This window comes from Mastomys coucha, unplaced genomic scaffold (genome assembly GCF_008632895.1).
Source record: "Mastomys coucha isolate ucsf_1 unplaced genomic scaffold, UCSF_Mcou_1 pScaffold20, whole genome shotgun sequence".
NCBI classification, from domain to species: domain Eukaryota; kingdom Metazoa; phylum Chordata; class Mammalia; order Rodentia; family Muridae; genus Mastomys; species Mastomys coucha.
Window position 1 is genome coordinate 49,598,373 of NW_022196903.1, and position 11,323 is coordinate 49,609,695.

The 11,323-nt window shown below is 41.8% G+C and overlaps 1 protein-coding gene across 1 annotated transcript in view; it reads left to right on the plus strand.

The window, feature by feature from the left end:
* The window catches only part of Plekha8 (pleckstrin homology domain containing A8), a 59,019-nt gene extending 48,170 nt beyond the window's left edge, over positions 1-10,849 (plus strand). The window contains exons 13-14 of the mRNA XM_031381970.1: positions 493-554; positions 5,624-10,849. Of these exons, the coding sequence (XP_031237830.1) occupies positions 493-554; positions 5,624-5,821 (260 nt within the window). The 3' untranslated portion in view covers positions 5,822-10,849. The remainder of the gene's footprint in view (positions 1-492; positions 555-5,623) is intronic.
* Positions 10,850-11,323: the final 474 nt, after the last annotated feature.

Genomic DNA, 11,323 nt, shown 5'->3' on the forward strand with positions numbered 1-11,323 from the left:
GTGGCTGGAACTGTCGGTGTATATGCTACAAATTGCTTTTCTATAACATTTTTAAAGGATTCGGGCTTCTATTCTACATATTGAGGGTTGCTAAGAGAATTAAGACATGCTTGTTATCTCAGGAGTGAACACTAGAATTGTCAAGAATTTAGAGATTATTCTACTCACTGGAAGATGCATAATTGGAGAAGTTATCAAAGCCTGGCCCTGAAGTGTGCCTACATTTTAAAGAACAATGTTTTAAATTAATTGCATAGTTCCAGTTGTACTTAGTGTTAATTTTCGCTATCTTTTTCTCTCTCCTTATTGTGTTATATATGACATTTTTCCCACTGTGATAATAAACTGAAGTTCAGATACAGTGACCTTAATATAGGTGAAAATTTCTGGTTTTCTTGGAAGAAAGGAAGCCAGTAGTAAGCATATATTAAACAGTGTATTATACAAATTACATTGGCATCTTACCATCCACAAAATCTCTTTCTTTTCAAGATAATGCATACGGCAAAACATTACGGCAACACCACGGCTGGGTAGTTCGAGGGGTTTTTGCGGTAAGTCAATCCTGTCCCCTAAAGTTTGCATAATCAGCAAGGTACTGTATTTTAACATCAGTGGTTCTCAGCCTGTGAGTCAAGACCCATTGGGAAGCATTGAACCATCCTTTCACAGGAGTTGCACATCAGATATCCTGCGTATGAGATATTTACATTGCAATTTATAACAGTAGTAAGATTACAGTTAGGAAGTAGCAACAAAAATAATTTTGTGGTTGGGGATCACCATAGCATGTGGGGGACTGTGTTAAAGGGTTGCGGTATTCGGAAGGTTGGGAGTGACTGGTTTACATATTTTAGTTTTGGAGACAAAACTGAAAAAATCAGCTCACTTATGTTGATAGGCTTCGAAATGTGAAAGTGTCAGCTATAGAAAGTGTCACAAAGACTAGCTATCAAAGACTTGTGAATAAGAGTGTTCCAGTGACACTGGAGTTGTGCCTCTGAAGTGATTGTCTGCAGAGAGAAAAAAAAGAGAGAGAGAGAGCTGAGTAAGCTGTGGTCTCAAACACCACCAAGGAGAGATTAAGCCCAGGGATGAGTTCCAGCTAACAGCTCCCCGCTACTCATTAAGTTGATTCTCAGCTCTTAGTTCAGGGTTTTTGGTTTTTGGTTTTTGTTTGTTTTGTTTTGTTTTTAGTTGGATTTTATCTTCAAATATTAACTGGTGGGTATGTGTCACCAGGCAGGGCTAGTATCTCCTAAACAGTTGTTATGCCAGTGAAGATGTTAGACATTTACATAAATGTTTGCTTGGTGCTTGGCATTTCTTCCATCCCAGCATTTTGCTTTACCTTCTTAGCTTTTAAAAATACATTTTATTAAATCTTTCAAATACTGATGACCTAGTTTATATATTACTTTAAATATATAGTTCTATTTATACATGTTTTTCTTTATATACTCATTTATGGTATGTATGCAATTATCATGTAAATTCATATTTTTTACATTTAGTTTATAGTATAACTCTGTAGTCTTTGTTGATAGATTCTGTGATGACTTTTTGCTGCTGTTTGTGGTGCTGAAGATCAAGCCTCAGTCTCAATTGCCAGACGAGCACTATTGCTTCAGTCCCTGTTATGGCAATTTCATTATCATGAGAGTCTGAGAAAAAAATACTATTATTAGTCCCACAGTTTGCTTCATCCTCTGTAAGAAGCACAAAGCCACCTGTGAGTTTGTTCTCAGCAATGGCACAGCATCTGTTCATATACATTACTTTACTGAAATTCTTATTTCCCTAGAATAGATTGCTGAAAGAATTGCCTGTCAACCACCACACGTTGCATTTACAGGTTACAGTTGGAATATTTATCACACACTCTACGTTCTGAGAGACATAAAGTTATTGCTCTCCTAACCCTGAGAGTACTCTTACTTTCCCTGTTATGGACAGAGACCTGAGACACAGAGGGAGATAACCCATCTTTAGTCATTGATAGCCTTGGATAGTGTCCAATGTTTAATGTTTATGATATTTAAGAAACTGATGATTTCAAGCATTTTGCCTCAGCTCTTGTCTATAAGTGAGTTAAGTGTGTAGTCTCACTGGCCTTGCGGCCTCAGTTACTCCCAAGTCATTCATACTTTGGAAAGCTTATTTTCTGATGTGCCAACTAGCCGATCTCAGTGGCTTAGAGAAAACATCTTTCCATCCCTGGAATTTGACTCATTTGCCAGCCAAGTAGTGAACTTTTATTCTCAAACACATCCCATCTGAACAAATGCCAGCCAAGGCTCTACCACCAGTTTATTGATACCTAGTTGTCACTTGACCTTCTTGCTTTCCTCTTCAGCCAGATTGGAGAGTTGAGCTCACCCTTGCCCCTCTTTTCCTAGAGTGCTGAATAACTGCCTTATTTTCATTTTTTCTCTCTTTCCTTTATACTTACACTATCTTCTGAATGTTTATTATGTGCCAGGCTTTGGGTAAAACACTTATATGTTTATCTTTAAAATAAAAAAAACTGTTAATCTACCTTCTATGCTTGAGGACGGATTCTCAAAGGCTTTCAAAATATAGGGGAACAAGTAGGTTCTCTGCTGTCTCAGGGGAGCCAGCCTAGTGATATTCGGAAGAAAAGTTTTGACAACTTGTAAACTAGACTGGCCAGACTGCAGTGGGAGATGAGGAAGGATCATAGGAAGTCTTCTACCCAGAAGAGATGGTTGAGAAGCACAGAGTGAGCTTAGCTTTCAGTCCTGGCCCCTGTGTTCCTGAGACTTAAAGTGGTCATACAAGAATAGAGATAGAAACTGTGCATGGTTCTTATAAATTATGATTAGAATGGTAGTTTAGAAGCAAACAAGAAACATTATCTGTGTGTTATTACTTGTCACTGCAACAAAATGCCTGACAAAAGCAGTGGAAGGAAGGAAAGCTTCTCTGGGCTCCCAGGATCCATCATGACAGAGGACCAGGCAGCAGGAGCTTGAGCAGCTGCCCAGATTGCATCCACAGCCAGAATCAGAGTGATGGAGTCTGCTGCTTTCTCCTCTCATTCAGACTGAGTCCCCTATCCATATAATAGTGCAAATCATGTTGACTGTGGGTCTCTCACCAAAGTTTGAAACGCACTCACAAATGTGCCCTTAGTGATTCTAGATCCTGACAGGTTAACAGTATCGCCGTAGTAAGTGTACCCTTTTCATGGCAGGTTCCTGGCCATCTCAGTATGCAAAATGCATTTGGTCCAACTTCAAAAGTCCTCATTTTGTTGTCTTTAACAGTTCCAAAACTGTTTAAAAGTATAAGTTGAGAGTTTCTAAAGAGACTTAGAAGATCTCTTTAACTTTGGGACTCTGTAAAATAAAGAATCAAGTTACATACTTTCAACCTAAAAAGTAGGGCACAGAGTAAAAATTACAATTCAGAAGAGAAGAGTTGGGACATATCAAGGAAATATTAGACCAAAGTAAGACCAAACCCCAGTAGGAGAATACCAGTGTGCAGCTCCACATGGAGCATCTAGAGTTCATGATGGAATCATTGCATTCCAAAACGTGCTTGGGCAGCCCTGTTCCTGCAGCTCTGCTGCCTAAAGCACATGGAGCCTCTCTCTTGAGCCACCTCTAAGCCATACCTCCAACTTTCAGTAGCTATCTCTTGGTCCCGGCATCTCTAATATCCTGAGTTCTCTGTTGCAACTTGGTTTTGCATTTGCAGCTTTATGCCTTTATGCAGCAGTCTCTCACGGCCTCCTTGCAAGGAATCCAATCTCACATAGTTTGGCTCAGAGGCCGTCTGAAATCTCAGTCAAGCCTCCATGACTCCCTCACTCTTGTGTCCATCATGGCTGTAAAGCCAGTAACACATGGACAGTGTTTCCAACTTCTGCTGTCAGCAATAAAATGTAGCCTGGCCTCCCAGTACCCAATTGTGTGGGCCTCTGTGTGCCTCACAGGCTGACCCTGGGAAAACACTTCCCTAGGTGGTAGTTATTTGCCAAGGAACTTCTTTAGTGATAGTTTCAATTCAGGGCCTTCTTTCAAATGAATTTGTATTCATACAATATAGAGCTTTTGTTGCGTATGATATTTCCTCGGGCACCTTTCCTGTTGTCTCAGATTTCTTGTGAATGGTGCTAATCTCTGTAATATTGTAGTTTCTTTCTCAGTACTAGCCTTCTCTACAACTCTGAAATTTTTTTCTCCATGACAAATAGCGCATGTCTGCTCCCTTTTGTTCTCTGACTGTAGAACTGGATCAGAGCTTGCCACAGCCTGGATGCTATTCTATGGGAGATTTCCCTTGCCAATGAATTTAGCCCATTGAATTCAGCTTCACTGAGAGTCTCAGCACTAGCAGAATGCAGCTGATGATTTTCCAGAATATAATGTGAATGGCTTCTAGTCCAGTTCCCAGTAGAGTTGTTTTGCCTCTGAAACTGCATTACCTGGACCTCCACTGCCAACATTTCTCTTGGCATTCTAATCCTCCAAACACCCAGTAGAACAATCCACTTAGCTCTGCTTACAGCATCCTAAGGCTTTTCTAGCCTAAAGTTCCAAACTCTTCTGGAAACCAGTTCCAAAGATCTAATAAACAAGAGAGGTCATTTTCATCAAGTAACAATGCCATTCCTGGTATGAGTTTTCTGTATTTATTACTTTTATCATTGCTACAATAAAATGTCCAACAACAGCAATTTTAAAAATAGGGTTTATTTTGGCATAGATGTTGAGGGTGCACTCCATCTTACCAGCTAAGCTTGAGACAGCCGGTCACATTGCACCATAGTCAGAAGGTAAGAGGGATGAGTTTTGCTGCTGGGCTTGTTTTCTTTTTCATTAGTCCAAGACTCCAGGCCGTGGAATAATGCCACCCACATGTTCCTCCTATCCCAGTCAACCTATCTAGAAACTCTCTCATAGACATGCCAAGAAGTTTTTCTCCTAAGTCTAGATCCTGTCAGGTTATCATTATTACCATTACTTGTTCTCTTCCTTGTTATAAAACACATAAGGGGTTAGAGAAAATATTATCCATGTTGAGAAATAATAGAAGAAATGAAGACACATGAAATGTTGTTTGCAAGTGAGATATGAATAGAGGTGCTGGAAAGCTAGACAGACACATGCTAACAGACAGATTGTACATACTGACTGACCAAGGATTCAAGGAGAAAGAGTCTGGATCAGAAGGATGAGAAGGGAGCTTTTCTCGAAAGCCTTGTTTCTTAGTAATCCCTGACTTGGTGACATTGTTCATTTTTAAAGTGGCCCAAGTAGACCCCTGCCTTTTCTAGTCTTGAAGTTATTTGATTTGGTGCTTAGAATATAATTTTAAGAATTTGAAGACCATTTATATTTGTATGTCCTTGTGTTCCTCAGCATTCTCTCTCTATTCTCTCTCTCTCTCTCTCTCTCTCTCTCTCTCTCTCTCTCTCTCTCTCTCTCTTTCCCTCCCTCCCCCTCTCTCTCTCTCTCTCTCTCTCTCTCTCTCTTTCTCTCTCTCTCTCTCTGTGTGTGTGTGTGTGTACATGCATCTGTCTGTCTGTCTATAAGGATAAATGTACAAGAGACTATTGTGTTGCGGATCCTCACAAGTAATTCTTTTGCAGTTAGCACTGAGAGCAGCACCATCCTATGAGGACTTTGTGGCTGCGCTAACCATAAAAGAAGGCGACCACCAGAAAGAAGCTTTCAGTGCTGGGATGCAGAGGGACCTCAGCCTTTACCTCCCTGCTATGGAAAAGCAGCTGGCCATACTGGACACGTTATATGAGATCCATGGGCTGGAATCTGACGAAGTCGTGTGACAGCCACAGGACAGCACCTCCTAACTTCAGGGAATAAAGTCTGCTAAAGTGTTGTGTTGCCCTAGTTAATTTCCAGCAACAGCTTTGATACTCTCCAGTACCTTTCCTTGGGGAGATGGACATGAGGAAGTCCTAGTGCTTTTATTTAGAATTGTTGTTAATGCATATATGTTTCATGTGTTTAAAAATCAAGGTGCTAAATATTTCATCAGGCCTACTGGAAACCAGATCATCACTGTCCCAGACTTGAATAGCAGGGCAGTAAGAGCAAAACTGACAGATGAATTTGTTGGGATCACACTTGTATTCCTCTATTTCAGTTACTAGTTTTAATGGGCCACTCAAACCCAAGCAGTATGCAGGACTATAATATAAAGCCAGTGTTTAAAATAGCTTAGAAGTTCATTGAGCATCAGAGGGAGTGTAAGCCCCTTTGTTGAAGGACTTGCTGTGTCAGAGTTTGCTATTCCTAGACTTTCTTAAGTGGGTCCTTTCTCTATCGCTCTGCTGAAGGAAAGGGCTATGTAGTGAAGACATTTGGGCAGTTGTGGGAAAACATTGACAAGAACTGCCATGCCTACTATCATGTGGGACAGTGGCTCAAGAAGATGACCTCAGCCCATAAACAGAATAGAAAGGAGGGGTAAGTCATTTGGGTGATACATGCCACTCTTTGCCAACACAATACATTTCCTGTGTGTTATCTGAATTGGACACCATAACAAAACAATGACTTTAAAGAGGGCATTTAATCCTACTTTACAAGTAAAACTTACAATAGGAGGTTTGCTCACATTCGTGTAGTATCTTGTTCCTGGTGATTTAATTTTATTTATTTATTTATTTATTTTGTCTGCTTCATTAACTCTCTTCAGCAAAAAACCCAAGTAGCTTCCAAATGTGGTCTAGATCGCCTCTGTATTGAAGTCACATGACATGCTGTTTCAAAGAACAGATCCTAGAACATACTTGGAGAACCCAGATCTAGAGGGGAAACAGAAATGTCCCTGTGGGTAACCTTTCTAGGTGACACTCAAATATAAAGCTGAAGAGCCAAATTCCCATTTGAATTCTAGTTTACAGAATTCCCAGTCTTCTGTAGAAACCAAATAAAACACCGTCCCTCCAGAGGAAGGGGCCGTCATTCAAGTATGATAATTAAATGGAGAGCGAGTAGACCAGCAGCTGGTGCAACAGCTTGTGGCATTCTTCTATAAAGACAGACAAGATGCCCCGTCTCCCCGAAATGGACCAGGCTGCCTCAGTGTGCATAGGGAAGAAGCAGGAATGCCTTCCCCAGTCCAGTAGAGACTGCTTCCTCCTAGCAACGAGAAGAGTTGCTGCAGCATAAGCAGTCCCCTGAAGAAAGCTAGCCCTTTGCCACGCACAGGTAAAGGGAGTGGCTGTGCACACTGCTCTTGTTGCTGTGTACACTAGGGCTCTGCAGAGAACTTTGCAGGAAAGGTACTAATTTTGTCTTTTGTCTGTCTTTAAACAAGTGGGTATTTACTCAAATTCATGCAGCAGTAGAGTAGGCCACAGTAGTCCCTGCAGTCCCAGCTCCTGAGAAGTGTGAGGGTAAAGTATTATTTGAGGTCAGCATTTGGAGGTTAACCTGAACAACATAGCAAGACCTTGCCTCTTAAAAACACTTTTAGTAAAATTTTAAGCCAAGCAAGCATTTTGCCAGCATGAGAAGTTCTAGAAATTAAACTTAGGAAAAGGAGGAGTGGGCTGGACTTACAGTATACTACTTTGCTCTCGTAAGAGTTTCATGTGGCTCCTCTTCTCTGGCTAATGGAAAGGGGGGTGGCAGGGCTAGGGCGTAACTTACACCTCCTGCCCTGGACATAGCCTCTAAAGACAGGAAAAGAAAAGTAGCCAACCTAGTTGTCTCTGAGGGTGGGCACTTTGGGCTAAGTGCCCTTGGTGGGCTCTGCTACCAGGAAATTGACGTTAAGCATGGCTGTGATATGTAGCTGCAGGTGCCTCTGTGATCTCTAGAGTCTAGGGGCTGGCACTCTGAGAACATCTTTGTCCAGGTCCTCACTAAGGCCTGAAGTGCACACAGAAGGAGAGCTTCCTTGCAGGACAGTCTGAGTTTGTAAATTCATTCGTAGTAGTACTTGGTTTCTCGCTTTAGTTTAAGCTAATTTTTTTCTGTCTGATTTTCAGTTACTTTCTAAGAAATGAGAAAAAGAACCTGAAGGTGCTCCCTGGAGCCCTCCCAAGAGCCCTGGTATTCCTAAGCCACCCTCACCCTGACAGGTGAAGAACTGGTTTGTTTGTTGTCAGAATGCTCACCTTCTCTTCATTGCTAACAGTTTTTGAATTATTTTCCTAGCATAATCTTGAGACTAGGGAATGTGTCTTGCCGTAGAGCAGCAGGACTGACTGACTAGCACTGACTGGCAGCTTACAGAGCACAGCCCCACCTCCGTTCATCAGTCTGCCCTTCACCCTCACCCAGTGAAGCTCGGCTCCACACAGGCTAGCATCAGGATGTGTGCTGAACTAAACAAAAGCTTTTTAATTGTGATAAGCCTTATGTCTTTTGAAAATAGATCTGATTATAACTAAAACCTACTGACATGCTGACTTGGAGGAGTATCTTTAAGGGAAGAAACCATCTTGTAACTGAGGCAGAGTTGACAGTTCTTGACACAGCCCAGAAGGGAGGCCAGAGGGTACTGTAGGAATGCAGTGGCTTGTTACTATGTCCAGATCATTCTAAACATGAGAGCATCCCCCAGTGTCACTTAGCATATTGGGGACATCTGAGTGGCCTCCTTCAGCTTGGCAGCCTTTCTTCGCTGCTGAGCACTGCTAGCAGTGACAGCCTCCCATCAGCTTGCCACAGTGCTTTCCTCTCCCAGCTCTGTTTCCTCCTCTTCAGCAGCAGCAGCCCACCTAGTGCAGGATCTGTTAAATACCTAGCCAAAATGCCGGTGCTTAGGGCAGATGCCATGTTCACGTTTGTAGCTGTAAGGTAGGGGAGAGTCATCATGGGAGAGCTGAGTGCCACAGGAATGTGCATCCTCTGTTTTGATTGCTTCATGTACAGTTAGTGCAGTCAGTATCTATCTAAGGAGTGTTTTCAGGTGCTAGTGTATGGTGAGGTCCATAAATACAGGGCACTTCAGCTGAAGAACTCTAAAGAAAACTAGTCAAGCTGTAAAGGTCTCTCTCTCTTTCTCTCTCTCACACACACACATATATATGCACATGTATATGTGTGTGTGTGTATGGGATGGAGAGATTTCAGACAAAACAACAGAAAAGTCAGAGGGTTGTGAGCAATACAAGTTATAAGGCATTTTGGAGACTTTCTGGATTTTTTTTTTAATGTACTTCCTACTACACCACTATGTCCTTCAGGCATGGGGCTATGTCATGTTGTGTTTCTGAATCACCAGTTCAAACCACTGCTTCTGATTTAGTCACAGGTTTACAGCGGTTCAAATCCCTACCCTCATACGTCACTTCACTACCACTCATTTTTAAATTCAAGGCTGTCTGGATGTAGAAGTTCTGAGTAACTGCAATATGTGTTGGACCATCACTTTGATTGATGATCTAATGTGTTTGAGCATACAGAGCCAGACCTGGGATGCTTTGTGACACTGTGCAGTCTGCATGGTTGTGTGCATTAGACCCATCCTGTGACATGCACATGAAGTGCTGTATTGACAAATGTGTTCTACTTCCATATGACCCTTTGTAACTTGCAGTAGCTTACTCAGAGCTACACAATAATGACATAAATATCCACTAGCTGTCTAGTGGCATTTGAAGACTTTATCCATGACACAGTTATAGATATAGTACATTAGTTGAGGGTCCTTCACTGCACACTGGCCCTTCCCTGTGAATTCTCCCGGTCCAACCCTGTCTAGACTATCCTGCAGACCATTTGCATGATTTCTTGCTATACAGCTGCATTTGGGAACTCTAGGGCATGATTACCCAGTCACTGATGACACCTCTGGTACAGATGTTGCATGCATTGATCTCTCTTCTCCATTGTCTATATAGCCTTTAATGGAAAGGAAAAATGCCACTACTCTGCAATGCAAAGTTTTCAGAATTCTTGTAAATTGTGAATCCTTGAGTCACTTCTTTAGTGTGGAAAGTGCTTCAGAGCTGTGTAGGGACATCCTGCTTGTTTCAAATATATATTTGTATATTTAAAGCATGGTCAGTATCTTCCCTTTACACATATCTTGGGCAAAGTGGTCACCTCACCCTGGAGTGGGTGGTTCCATCAGCCTTAGGATGGATGGCTTCATTACACAGCTGATCTCATTCACAGAGAGCCCTGTGTGTGTCCATTCAGATGTGTAGGTGGGGTCAGTGAAGAGAAGGATGATATAGATGGCTGATGAGCCAGCTTCATGGCATGGGGTAATGGATGATTCCCTGTGCCATGAGAATTTCCCTAGAATGTCATTAAACAGCCCAACTACCTCATGTGAAATTGGCTGTGGACAATCTGTGTTTGATGAGAAATGTGTTTGCAGAAATTTATTCTGGTTAATAAGTTGAACGGTGCAGTGTCTCTATGAAGAAGAAACATGTTATACCAGATGCCAAAGGCTAAACTACACGTAGATTTTCTCAGACTCATTTCTATGTTGATGTTTATTCCACAGTCTGGATCCTCATGAACGTTTGTAGTTTTGTAGAGCCACATGCTTTGGATATCTGTCACAATCACCTCTTGTCCCTCAGTATTTTGAATGAACATCATAATGCTGATAGGAACCAAGTTAAACTACGAAAATGTCAAACAATTTGTGGCTTCTTAATTTAATGGACCTTTACTTAGAAATGTATTGGAGCCTTTTAGGACCAATTGTTGAGTGAAAATCTTGTGTGCAGATGTGTCTGCTTCTCTGTCCAAATTGTTATTCCTGTATTTCATGAAAAGTGGGGCAGGGGTGAGGGTTTTACTTTCTTTGGAGAATGTTTAAAGACATCTGTCAGATTTTTATATTAATTAGTTACAATAAACATATTTTTAGAGTATTTTATTAAATGTTCTTCAAAGGGTTTTGTTTGGGTTTTGCTTAACTATATGTGCCAATAGTATGTATTATTTATGGAATGTCCACACTGTGCCAGTGATCATGCTAAGTCCTTGAAGAGTATTGACCCAAATCCTACTGCTAAGGCAGGTGATATAGTTACCCTCAGGTTACAGTCAAGAGAACTGAGGCACAATTTATCAAGCCTCCTGCCTAATCACAGCTGATGAGGACTGGAGAGAGGCTACCAGCCAGCTCTCCCAGCTCCAGGATCTTCACAAAGCTCTTAAGACTTCGAGCCTCAGCCAGTGTAGTGACATCTGTGATGATCTGGGCACACTAGACAGATTAACCCTTTTCAGACGTGTTCTCTCTCCTTTGTTCTCTGAGGTGGGAGCAACAGTGACAGTGCAGAGCTGGGAAGTTCTTCCTTAGAGGCCTCTGCTCCAGCAAAGCCACATCCTTGCCTGCCTCC